Here is a 13904-nt window from a genome sequence, read left to right on the forward strand (position 1 = left end):
CACATACCTCCCCTCAATCACCACCCCTCCCTGGCGTCTGCCACTCACCCTCCCCCTCAGCTCCGACCGGGAGGGAGGGGCGGTCCAGCTCCCCAGAGCATGCCTCCTGGATAGGGCATCTGCATTCCCATGGGCTGCCCCTGACCTGTGAACAACTGAGAAGGCAAAAGGTTGTAATGATAGGAACCAGCGGGTGACCCTGGCGTTACTGTCCTTATTCCTTGACATCCAAACCAGTGGTGCATGATCTGTGACCAGGGTGAAATGGCACCCCAACAGGTAGTGTTTCAGGGTTTCCAGGGCCCACTTGATGGCAAGACATTCCTTCTCCACCGTGGAGTATTTTTGTTCCTTCTGCTACAACTTCCGGCTGATATAAATAATCGGGTGTTCCTCACCTTCATGTAGTTGTGACAACACTGCCCCCACCCCTGTTTCCGACGCATCCGTCTGCACCACCATTGGCTTGGTGAAGTCCAGGGTTACCAGCACGGGACCTGAACACAGTGTGCCCTTTCGGTCCTGAAAGGCTTTCTCCGTCTCCTCGGTCCATGTGACTTGGGCGGGCAGCCGGTCCCTGGTCAGATCTGTCAGAGGGCTGGCTATGGACGCAAAGTGGGGAATAAACCTCCGGTAGTAGCTGGTAAGCCCCACAAACGTGCGTACCTGTTTCTTGGTCAGGGGCCGTGGCCAGTCCTGTATCGCCTCCACCTTCTTCACCTGGGGTTTCACACATCCCCTCCCAATGGTGTAGCCCAGGTACTCCGCCTCCTGCAGACCGAGCTGACACTTCTTTGGGTTCGCCGTTAGCCCCGCCTCCCGTAAGGCCTGCAATACTCCGCTCACCTGCTTCACATGAGTGTCCCACTCACTCCCATGGATGACTATATCGTCAATATAGGCCGCCGCGTACCCCCGATGGTGACGGAGTACCCGGTCCATCAACTTCTGGAAAGTGGGCGGGGCCCCGTGCAATCCGAAGGGTAGCTTCCTGTAGTGGAACAGCCCGTCAGGAGTGGCAAAAGCGGTTTTCTCCCGCGCCTCGGGAGCTAAGGGTACCTGCCAATACCCCTTTGTCAGGTCGAGCGTGCTGATATACCGGGCGGTCCCTAGCCGTTCTATGAGTTCATCTATTCGGGGCATGGGGTAGGCGTCAAATTTAGATATCTCATTTAGCTTCCTAAAGTCGCTGTCGGACTCTATAATTCACCTCCCCTACCTTTTCAAGTACTTCGTATGGCCCATTCCACCGGGCCAGAAACTTACACTCTGTCGTGGGGACAAGTACCAGCACTTTATCTCCGGGCTGGAAGTCTCGCTGTTGGGCCCCTCTGTTGTAGACCCGTGCTTGGGCAACCTGGGCCTCCTGCATATGTTCCCGCACCAGGGGCCACAGGGTGGCCATCCGGTCCCTCTTGTCTCCCACGCGTTCCACCATGGTTCGATGGGGCGGTGGTTGCTGTTCCCAGGCTTCCTTTGCTATGTCCAGCAGCCCCCGGGGTCGTCTCCCATAGAGGAGTTCAAATGGAGAGTTGCCGGTCGACGATTGGGGCACTTCTCTGATCGAGAACATGAGATAGGGAAGCAGCTGGTCCCAATTCCGTCCGTCCGCCTCCATCACCTTCTGCTTCAGGGTCCGGTTGAACCTTTCCACTAGTCCATCGGTCTGCGGGTGATATACTGAGGTGCGCAACTGTTTTATTTGCATTAATTTGCAGAGGTCTTTCATGATTCGTGACATGAACGGGGTTCCCTGGTCTGTCAAGATCTCCTCGGGAATGCCCACCCGGGAGAACATCAGGAATAACTCACGTGCAATTCCTTTTGAGGCCATGGTGCGCAGTGGAATGGCTTCGGGGTACCTAGTGGCATAATCCAGTATCACCAGGATGTACTGGTGCCCCCGGCTGCTCTTGGGTAGTGGTCCCACCAGGTCCATGGCAATCCTGCTGAAAGGAACTGAAATAATGGGTAGGGGAATTAATGGTCCACGGAAAAGCGGTTTTGGTGCCACCTGTTGGCACTCCGGGCAACTGCGGCAGTAATCCTCCACTGCCCTCTTTACCCCCGGCCAGTTGAATCTTGCCTTGATCCGGTCCAGGGTCTTCTCCACCCCTAGATGAGCCCCAAGAAGGTGGGATTGTGCCAGCTGCAGGACTGATTGAACAAAGGGACGGGGCACCAACAACAACTCCACACATTCATCATTCCTCTTTACAACCTGATGCAACAACTTGTTCTTGATGGCAAAATGAGTGTATGTGATCAGACCTACCCCCTCGATGGCCTTCCCGTCCACCACGGTCACCTGCTGGAGAGCACTCGTCAGGTTGGGATCCTCCAGTTGGGCTGTTCCGAACCGTCCCGATAATGAGGCAGGCTCTGGCGTTGCCTCATGGTCCATCGGGAACAGATTGTCCATACTCGCCTCCCCTGCCTCCTGTCCTGTGTCCCCTGCGTCACTTCCCGATAGAGGTTCAGTTGACCCCTGTGGGTCCACCTCGTGTAGGCCACACATCCGGACCTCCCTCTTATCGGCCCTCGCCCTTCTCCGGTGTCCTCTTTCCTTTAGGTTCCCCTGACCTCTCCCCTCTCCGGCCAAACTGGCCCACGGTTGGCTGAACAGTGGGGAGTCCCTCCCAATAAGAACCGGCACCGGCAGGTTTGGGACGACTCCCACTGGCCCTGTGTATTGCCCCTTTGTGGTCTGTAGGTGAAGGAGGGTAGTGGGGTAGTTCTTAGTCTCACCGTGTATGCATGTTACTGCCACATTGTCCATCAAGCTCGGGGACCGGGCGAAGTCTGGTCGGATGAGGGTCACCATACTCCCGGAATCCAACATGGCTGTCGTGTCCCTTCCGTTGGCCTTCACCGGAGTGACTGGGGAAGGACCACTTTCCTCCCCCCAGCAAACCGTCAGCAATCTGCAGGGACGTCCGGTTGTTTACTCACCGGCTGATGCCGACGGCCTCGAGACATCACGACTCGGACAGGTCCATGAGATGTGTCCCGGCTCGCCACACTCCTAGCACTTTCTGCTGTCTGGGTTCAGGAAGGGCCGTCGTCTCGGGGCCCCTCAGTGGACGTCCACTGCGTAGGACTTCCACAGCCGCCTGGTGACCTTCCACCAACTCCACCAACTGATCTGCGCTCTGTGGGTTAGCTTGGCTGGTAACTTTTTTGCCTCGTATGGGAGGGATCGCAAGAATTTGTCCATTACCACCTTCTCTGTGGCCGTAAGCGTCAGTGGGGCAGCCGTCAGCCAGCTTTTGGCCAACCTAATTAGATCGTGCATTTGTGAGCCCGGCGACGCCGTTGCATCATAAGTCCACTCATGAAACCTCTGTGACCTACTTGTTATCAACGTGTACCCATACCGGCGTAGTATTTCCTTATTCAGCCCTTTGTAGTTAGACGCCTGATCGTCCGTCAGTTCCTGATACGCCTTCTGTGCGGTGCCTGACAGGAACGGTGCGAGTAGGCTGGCCCAATGTGCTGGATCCCAATTCTCCCGACCCGCTGTCCTCTCAAAGGTATTGAGGTATGCCTCTATATCATCAGTCTCTGTCTGCTTTAAATAAACCTGCTGGGGGCAAGACGGGAAGCTGTAGCGCCTGCAGCCACGCCGCCATGTCCGGCTGCTAGCGCTCCCACCAGCTTCCGGGTCGTAGCCTGGTGCGCCATGCTCACTTCCACTAGCTGTTCCATCAACGCTTCCATTGTTGTCCCTGTGTTGGTCTATCTATTTAACTTGGTTTTGTCTGCAAGCACGCATTCTCCACCACGTGTAGCGGGCCAGTGGGTGTGGGGTTTCCACGCCACCAAGTCAAATGATACACACAACACAGAGAGCAGTTCAATAAGGTGATTTATTCAAAATAGACGAATAATTGTCACCAGGGTGGGGAAAAGGGTAATCCAGAGTCCGTAGTCCGTAGTCCAGGGGTCGTCACCGGGAGGTTTCTCATGCAAAGCGGTCGGTACACAAATAATCCGTCAATGTTCAGGTTTCCTGCACTCTTTGGCCACACACAGTTCACAGAGGCTCACGCAGAGGCACTCCGTAGTAGGCTTCCCTCCATGTGGTTGCATGCTCCCTTTTATCCCCAAGCACTCCTGCCTAATGCACCTCAGGCTTGCATCGTTAAGGGAGGCAGTCCCTGTAAAGCTTGGGGGTGGAGCCAGCATGCTGCCACATACCTCCCCTCTATCACCACCCCTCCCTGGCGTCTGCCACAATATATATATATTGAATCTAGCAAGTGAACAGAAGAGCCGGGTAAAACATTTAGCATCATGAAATGAAAGTCCCTTTGAAAAGCGTATTCTTAAATATAAACATTTATTTATTTATTTAACTACATTGGCTCATCTATTTATACATACATTTATTGCAACATTATTTTACATATTTAAATTGATTATGTGTTAATCAATATCGAAATGGAGGACACCACAACACAGCAGTTCTTGTTGTACACTTTATTCTCAGCCATGATTAGCCATAGACACACTGCAGCCAGTTTACATTGGTCTTTTACAAGTTTGATAAAGTAACACATGCCCCCATAATATATTATATATATATATATATGTATATATATATATATATATATATTATATATGTGTCCCATAATATATGTATAGAACTATCATCACCACAGAAACTTAATTCTGTTTCCTCAAAAAAAAAATGTCACAGTGAATGCCTACTAGGTCAGCATTTTGCATCTACTATTCTAAATCGCAATCAAAGGAAAACAGAGAAAGTACATCACAGGTTGACTATAGGTTCAGTAACGAGGCTCCAAGCTGTGAATGATACAAGAGATAAGGGTTCAACCAGCCCCATCACACCGACATGTTGGTGTGCCCTCATGCCGTGTCCGGCCTTTTATAAGCTTAACATTGCAACTCTTTCTTCTGTTCAATGGGCATGAACGCTTATACCTGTCAGACATTCAGGAGTGCAATATAGTGGTGTCTTATTAGCATTTCTTCTATTTTTTGGCTGGAAAAAGATGAATAAATAAAAACCGATCCACTCACAAGCAAGCGAATACAAAACACAAAAACCTGGTACCACACAATCTGGGCAAAAGGACCACTAAAAAAATAACTGACGACATGTCTACTGACCATTTGAACCAAAGTATCTTTACCTAAAAATAATAATATAAACTAACAACCTACAATTAAACTCTACCAAACAATAATTTTAAGTAATACCTATTTAAAGGAAACAATATATCTCCATAAAATAAAGATTTAAATGAATCCCCTTTCACACACACACACTTAAAAAAGAATGCTAAAATAGGACATCTCCAGAAGAGCTGCTTACAATCTTTCAGAAAATATTCTCTTCGACGCAGCTGTCGATCAACCGTATCCGACTCAATCACAACTTGTACGCGCACAAACACATTTAAGCGCACAAAAGCTCACCCAGAAGCATACACACTGCTCATATGATGAAGTAAAAACTGGACAAAACATACAAAAAAACGACATTGACAATGAGACACAAAGAAAAAAGAGGTATGAGATACAGAGACACCTTAAAAAGCAATTGAGGCAAAAAAACAACTAGATTCAGGAAGCAGCCTATAGCTAGTTAGCATAGTGTCAGATTTTGATTAGTCATGCCTGCTCTACTTTACATGGGTGATTAATATTCCATAGGCTACAGTTGTTCGTAATTTCTAGAATATATATATATACCTTTCAGAGACAAATATCACATAGCATACACAAAACACGGCAGCAGTACATACGAATTTCAATGTCAATAAAGTTATATGTATTTGTTTTTGGTGACATCTTGACCCCTAGACAAACGTGGAGATACTTTTAGGTATACAGTGATTTGAATATAGATTCAAGTGATAAATTATAATAAATGTGTGGTTTGGTGAGAGGCAGTGCAGTGGTATAGTGTCCAAGTCCAAGCACATACAAACCAGTGTTTCGTTTTCTCTGGTATTTCTCTGTCAGAGCTTTGTGAGATAGCTGTTGTAAATATCTAATCTATTTTTGCTTTGTTTTGCATTATTCTACCACAGAAAAAAAAAAAATTACATCCAGGACAAATGATCATGACATCAAAAACAAATCAGGCACATTCTTTTGCCACAAAAATAAAATAATAGCAAAAAAATACAATTTAGTTTGATAGAGAAGAGCAACCATGTCGAGTTACACAACGAGGCAAGGGAAGGGAAAACATCCTGACTGGTGAAGGAAACATCATGGAGGAAGACTGGTAGGTGGCAACGCATGAGGCCCATGCATAGGATTGGTGAGAAAAAAAGGGGGGAGGGGTTTTATATCTTCCTTTTCTCTTCTTCATCCTCTCTGTCGTCCTCCGCTTCGTCGTCCGATTCGTTGCCGTCTTCGACCCCTTCTTTGTGGAGGCGGTGGTTGGGCTGAGGGAGCTGCAGCTTGAGGCTGCGGGGTTGGGGTCTTCTGCTGGAGTCATCCTCCCGCTCCGGGAAGACTCTGTTCCCAAGGCTGGCTCCCCTCACCACCGTCCTCCTCTGGGTGCGAGCTCTATGGACTCGAACCCTGGGCAAGGGCACAGGAAGAGCGTACTGAAGGAGGTTTGAATAGTGCTAGTGCATAGAATCTTGGATCCTTTTTGCTCTATCATATTCATCGGTTTGGAGGATCACACACCACACATAATTAGAGAAAAGCATGTTAGTACAAGTCCAAAGTCCAAAAAGCATCTACTAAGGCCCCGTCCCCACGAAGCCGATTTTTGGGGGAAACTGCATAAGTCTTGTGCGTTTCGGCCAACCGTTCAGACGGAGCCGGCGAATCCGGTGCCCGAAACCGCACATTTCTGAAACCACCCTCGGAGGTGGTTTCAAATCTATTTCGGACCTATGCGTTTTCCTGTTAGGATTCGTGTGGACGCCTGAAACGCAAACGATGACGTCATATTTTTATTTATTATTTTATTTGTATTATTTTTGTAGCTTTAAATAAAGCCCCTTGATACATTTAATTACTAACATTAAAAAGTATTTCTGCTCAATTTAAAAGGTTGAATCTCCTCATGACTGAATGTTTCTAACCAGCGCGCAGGCTGTATGCGCGCTGTTGCGCTCCACCTTTTTCTGTGGAGAACCAGCGCCTTGAATATTTACTATAGCGTTTCTGCAGCTCGATGCGGTTTCGCAATGACTCTGTCTTTACGGAGATATTCCTGAACTGCATAAAACAAAACCGTTTTATGCGGTTCCGGCTCCGTGTGGACGGAGCCGAAACGGACGGAGCCTCCAGAATTTCTTAGTAGAGAAACTCTGGAGGTTAGATTACATTTTTGTAAAGCCTGTAACACACTTTGTTAGGAACGGTTTTCATAAAATAATTATATAAACACATCACACATGCATGTGCACAAGCACATACAAACCTCTGGACCATCGTCCCATCATCTCTGACAATCGCCCTTTCTATCACATCAGGAATCTCAACTCTTTTTAAACCCTGTATGTATCCCAGGGTCTGTGGGAGCAAATAAAGGACATTATCTGTGAGATCTGCCAAACCGTAAGATAGATTGATTCAAATATATTGTAAAGGACAATATACGTCACCTCAGATTGGTAAATTGTAAAAAAAAAAAAAAATTAAAACCATACATATATATATAAATGTAATAAAGGAACAATTCACTCTGAAAGCACATTTCTATAAATTATGGGTCAAAATATAATAAGTACGAGTTAAAGAAATACTCCCTAGTCTAGGGTGAGCGGCATCTGAGTACTCCAATCAGCACAATGTGGCACCATCATATCTGAGGGTCCCATTCAAATACAATGCTAAATAAATGCATATTTTTGATTCTATATTTATCAAAAAGAGTATGAAGCTATTTGAATAATTAACATTAGAACCGCCGAGAAGGGGGTCATTTTAACCGCTAGCAAAAATAAAGAAATCTATTAAACTCTGAACCACTTTAAGCGTTCCCCATTCATTGCATTTCCTAAATATGTATAAAAGCCTGTCGGCTTAAAGTACAGAAATGGATCTCATAAAAAAAAAAAAATCCAAGCAACTTCGCAACTCCATACATTGTAAACACGATCCTCACTGTATCCAACACTGCATTTAACCATTTCTCCAGCGGGTGTCGCAAAAAAATACCATCACAAATATTGTAGAATATTTTTCCTAAACATTGTTGAATATTTTGGATGGTATTATATTGATTGGGTTAATGATTTCTTTAATCTCTTTCTAAAAGGGGAACGGTAATCATAGTAGAGCCAGGTAATCAGCCTGGGACAAGCCATTGGACTCACATGTCTGTAGTGTAACGCTACACAACAAAATAATCAGGGGGATAGTAGATAATGGGACACACCTGTTTGCAGTCGTCCTGAGTGGAGGCAAGGTCCACTGTCCGCTGGCCCTCGACAACTGTGGTCCTCCCAGTCCTGACATGACAATCCCCAGCCACCGCAGTCTCCAGCTCAGAGAAGGTCACCTGGAAGTCCAATTCCAGAGCGATGGTATTGGTCATTAGTAGTATTACCATATGCATTTCCCCCCCCCACACACACACACACACACACACACACACACACACACACACACACACACACACACACACACACACACACACACACACACACACACACACACACACACACACACACACACACCCTACAGACGAGGGCTGTGCATACCTCGGTGTGGTCTCCTTCGCTCTTGATAATGGTTCTCCTCAGCCCCTTGGAGGAGCCGTCTCCAAGCACCATACCGCGGGAGCCCTGGGGTGCTCCCACGGCCGATAGCTCCTCACACTCCATGCCATCAGCAGAAACACACTTACGGATGACCTTGCGTGTCACCTGGGGGGGACAGATGATATCGATTGATCAGGCCATGAATTGGTCACAAACAGCGCACAGATTGATGCTGATAGTGTTTAATGCTAAGACTGCATTGCCACCGTCTTGGTGCAATGTTAGCTTTAGACTATTTTTTTAATTAAAATGCATCACCCTTTTGATCACAACATGTCCGTTTTCATCTGTGTACTTCTCTTCTGTTACAGATTGAGGGAGATCGGGCATTTCATCAGCCTAAAAATGTAAAAGTAAGTCAGTTACTTGAATGTTGTTGTACAAAGCAAGTCTCTGCTACACACTTATATATCTGGATAACTCATTAGTGGCAACAATCCTTTAAGTAGAACAAAAAGTCTTCAAAATAGTTAGTCAAAATAGATCCACACACATGAGTAAGTCCTTAGAAACTACTTTCTTAGCATGGCACATGACAGTAGCCTAATACAACCAACCCTCCTGCAGAAATAATGTTTGAAGCCATATCCATAAACAATCTTGTTAAAGGAAATTCAACTACATGGAAACACATTGATGAGTAGATGTAACAGTTTATGTACTTTATAGGCTCTTTCACAGCAAACCACATCTGCCCATGCTCAAACTGATACCTTCATAACAATTCTTCGCACTATTCTTGTGGTCAGATATTCGTCATCGGAAGTTTCTGATATTGTTCCAAGTTCATCAGCGATCTCCTACCCAGGCAACACAGATTTGTTATGGTTTGTGATTTGCTGAATTGTTTACCAACAATATGTTTATAGAGAACATAGATTAAATAACAATTTTGAAAAATGTGAGACATGTCATAACAGCCCAGTTTTATAAAGCAAACCATGCATATGTTTAAATTAATAATCAGTCCTCTAACTGTCCAACAATACAATCCGGCCACATATATATATTGTAAATACTATCTCTGATATACAAGAGACCTGGACAAACTGGGGAAACAAACATTTGCTGGTGTATGCCCGAAAAACACATTTAGATAAAACACCATGCAAGAGTTTAGTAGGCCTACTGAGTTAACCAACAAAGCAAAAATAACAGGGTTAAAGACGTTCAGGGTTGCACTCATGACCAGAGAATATCATTGAAGCAGCCATTCCTTGGAGCGGGTATTTTGCACAGCGTTTTTGCACATTGGCATTTGCGGGTTAGCAGGATTTTCCAAATTGCATCTTACCCTTGCCAGAGATGTATCTTCTTCAACAGGCTCTGGCCCTCCCCTAGCAGCATGTTTTTGTGAAGCTTCATAGAATGCAGAATCCTCATTGTTTGAATTGTGAGAGTGGGCCATTTCTTCACTCTCTACATAAATGTCCTCAGAAGACTCGTTCACATACGATGCATCTTCATAACCTTCACTCCCAGAAGACCACAGGACTCTTGGCTCATAGATTTGAATCGCAGAGTCGTTAAATTTAACATTTGGTTTTTCCCTTCTTTGCAAATTAAAACGATCATCGGGCTGTCTTCTCTGTGACCTACTCTCTCTCTTAGCATCACCAGCCTCAGTCTCTGATGATTCAGGGGAGGCCTGTTGACAGTCAAAGAAAGCCTCTGGATCTGAGCTCTCGTATTTCGTGGTATGGAGGACACCATGCACAACGTCTGCGTAGGTTGGAGGTTCGGCGTTGTTCATCTCTTCATGCATAGATGGCAAGCTGACGTTGTCACTGGGAGCTGAGGCTGTCTCTGTTCCAATATCAGTGGGAGATTTAAATGAAGAAAGATGTATGTTTTCCTCGATTAAGGAAAGTGGTGTACCTGAGCAGGGGTACGGATTTAGTTGCTCAAAGTGAAAGTATCTGTTAGCTTTTCCAGGTTCAGGTGTTTGTAAGGTCAAAGCAGTGGGAGACTGAGAGGAGAGATCCCCAGTTTCTGTAATGACTGGGGAAGTAATGTCTGACATGTGTGGTACTTGATCGCGTGTACAATGTGATTCTTCAGCACTAACATAACAATGATTCTGTGGCAGAGAGGGTTCACACAATGCTTCTATTTCCCTATCAATCTCAGATATTACTTCTTCATCTTCTTCATTAATAGCAGGCAGATCAGTCGCACATTCCTCAGACATTCCTGCACCATCTAGAGACGCAACTAAGGGTACAAGCCCGGCAGCACTATCATCACACAGGGTTGATGGAAACACCCCTTCTGATTGGCTGTCTATAGGGGACGATGCGTAAACCTCGTCAGTTTTAATAGAATCCCTTTGCTCCAAGTTAGGATAATGAACCTCTTCCGCTGTCACTCCATTTGTTTCTGAGGAGATTATAATTAGATCAGGGGTGATTCTAGAGACTTCCCTTCCAGCCTCACTTGGAAAACCATCATGTACGGCATTTTGTGGAGCTGATTGATCTGGATCTTCCTCCTGGTCTAAGTCAGATAACATGGTGTCTGCATTGTGTCTGCATTTTTCTTCAGGGAATTCATCTCCTGGTGAAAGGTCATCAAACTCCACATATGGTTGGTCAGCTTCAGGACTTTCATCGCTGGATATCGATTTTTCAGCGTCAAGATTCTCAGGTCTTAATTTCAGTTTATATTCTAAGTCGGACAGCAGCTGGTCAAGTTGAGGTGAGCTGGACTTTGGTGTTGTAGTTTGTTCTGCTGACATGACTGATTTATCATCCTCATTGTGTTCACCAGCACTCTGTTCAGGAATATGGCTGAGAAGGTCTGGGACAACTGGGGTTTCCTCACTTGTGTCGAATTCGTAGCTCTGTTCAAGGCTTGATGGTTGCTTGTCGTCCTGCTCCTGAGGCGAGTTGGAATCCCTTGCTAACTCCACAGCAGGTTCAATTGTACTTGTTGTATTAGAATCGTGTACCTCTGGGTCAGCAGATTGACTCTCAGTGAAAAGGGATTTGAGTATCTCATGTGTCAATGATGGCATCTCAATGGCCGAGAGTTGACTCTCCTCTAAAAATGTGAAATGTTCTGATGACTGTGACTGATCTCTCATTAATGATGACCCTTTGGGAACCTGGAAGAGATGATGGAGTGGAATGGAAACAAAATAAACAAATATGAAATTACAATGAAATAATTTATACGGCATGCAGCTTGATAGATATATACTAGAAATGCTTTTATGTTCTGTCAAGTGCTATTATACTCCACAAAAGCAACAACAGCCTGTTTGTTAATTTTAAGCCCTCACACACACAGCCAAGGTAACGAGACACACACAATCCTTATTTCTATATTTTTACACTAATGAGCTAAAGGAAATACATCATTTTGAACAATTAAATAAAACATGATATGACAACTTTACATTTGTTTAACCTTTTAAGCAGCACACCAACCAGGTCAGTGAATACTACTCAGGCTTACAGCTTCTCAGTGCAGGTCGACACAATATTATTATGGTGTTATGGCAATGTCTCTACTTCGTAAGGGTTTTAGTTCTTCATTGGTCTGCTCTAATATAGACATGCCACAGTTAAGCTACTAGAACTAGGATTAGTGGAGGCTTGAGTCAAAAGGCCATTCAAACGTACACTTCATCACTGTTACTTTAGAAAAGTATTATTGGCCAAGTGAGAACTGTCTTACCGGCAATGAACGTTTGCTCTCTTCATCTTTCAATTTCTTGCAAAAGAACAACTTTGGAGACGTTTAGTCTCTGCCATTAATAGGCTTGTTGTCCCTTTATGCATGTCAAGGGAATTGACACTGTTGTTTTCTTCTCTATTCTCAATTTCCTTGAGGTTAGTAATGGCCTACCGCCTCCATCAACATGAGGGACATCCAGCTCTAGTTCAGACGGCAGCTGACACAACTGATGGCGCTATGTGAAGTCCCCTCATCTATTCTAACCTTTGGCCTGACAGTGCAGCATCTTCCAATATGTACTATTTTGATTTGAGAAAGTAGCAAGGGTAAAGTAGCAAGGTAAATTGGACAGATTAAGAGAATCTTACTCAGAAAGCTTAATCATGACATTCTCCACATACTGTATGAATTAATTATTCTTTGTAAGCGTCAGAAAATAGGCTAAATGTTTTTGAGAATGTATTTTTTCAAATTTAGGCTGATTTCAGGCTTAAATATACTGTACATATTCAAAATACATGTTGTTATTTTTAACATAGTTTACAACCAAAATAATGAACTGATAGTATAATTAAGCATGAAAATATGGATTGAGCATCAAGTATCAAGATAGAAGGCCTATATACAAACAAAAGTATTATAATATTGATAAAAGTGAAGATAATCTTATTATACTCATTGTAAAAAGGGAACTGTGTTGTTGAATTTAGTAAACTGCTTGATTTGTGTCATTGCCATCCTTGCCACGTTGATGTGAAAGTCTAATCCTAGTAATTCAGGGAACCAAGTTGCTATTTCAAGGTTCAGCTGTTCACTACTCGATGAGGACCCAAAAAGGTATTCTGACGAGAAAATTCTCAACATCTCTCGGGAATTCAGAAATCAAGTTGCCTATGTGCAGTTAACATATTCCAACACATACTAAATTATTCCAACAATCATAAATAATTACATATATTTCACACATAGCATGTACATACAAAAATAAATCTATTTGTACCTAGAAGTACACTGGCACAAGCCCTAACAATGGCAAAAAAAACATGATAGAGGATTAATCTGGGCTGTGATATTCGGCACATACAGCTCAGGTGTATAGGATTGTCTATCTATGGAAAAAAAAGAGAAATTCTGGATTCAATTTTAGGTCTGCTCTGTAGAATGGGTCTGATTCATGAAGCCTTAGAACCAATCAGGGACAGTTGGCCAACCTATTGAGGGAACACTAATAATAAACAGCATTGAGTTGTTTGTTTACTATCAATTTGAAGCAAATATTCTGACATTGAATTGCACTCAACTTTAAGAGGGAGATTTAAATGACTGAATGAATGATTTATTCGATGGCTGTGATTCATACTGTTGTGCCGCTGTATTACATCATGTCATATGGTTTATCCATGATGTTTTCAAAGTCTCCACTTTTATGACACAGACATTTTCCCTTATAAAGAG

The 13904-nt window shown here is 44.5% G+C and overlaps 1 protein-coding gene across 24 annotated transcripts in view; it reads right to left on the reverse strand.

Annotated features, from left to right (window-relative positions):
* Positions 1-4467: 4467 nt before the first annotated feature.
* The window catches only part of LOC132453835 (ankyrin-2-like), a 90389-nt gene continuing 80952 nt past the window's right edge, over positions 4468-13904 (reverse strand). For 21 of the 24 annotated variants that reach the window (XM_060046829.1, XM_060046852.1, XM_060046838.1 and 18 more), the window contains 7 exons: positions 10063-11874; positions 9482-9568; positions 9027-9107; positions 8709-8873; positions 8384-8506; positions 7424-7515; positions 4468-6567 (listed from right to left, as the gene is read on the reverse strand). In XM_060046829.1, coding sequence (XP_059902812.1) covers positions 6327-6567; positions 7424-7515; positions 8384-8506; positions 8709-8873; positions 9027-9107; positions 9482-9568; positions 10063-11874 — 2601 coding nt within the window. In that variant the 3' untranslated portion in view covers positions 4468-6326. The remainder of the gene's footprint in view (positions 6568-7423; positions 7516-8383; positions 8507-8708; positions 8874-9026; positions 9108-9481; positions 9569-10062; positions 11875-13904) is intronic. The other 3 variants (XM_060046843.1, XM_060046839.1, XM_060046844.1) reach the window with 3 other exon arrangements.

This window comes from Gadus macrocephalus, chromosome 3 (genome assembly GCF_031168955.1).
Source record: "Gadus macrocephalus chromosome 3, ASM3116895v1".
Classification (NCBI taxonomy): domain Eukaryota; kingdom Metazoa; phylum Chordata; class Actinopteri; order Gadiformes; family Gadidae; genus Gadus; species Gadus macrocephalus.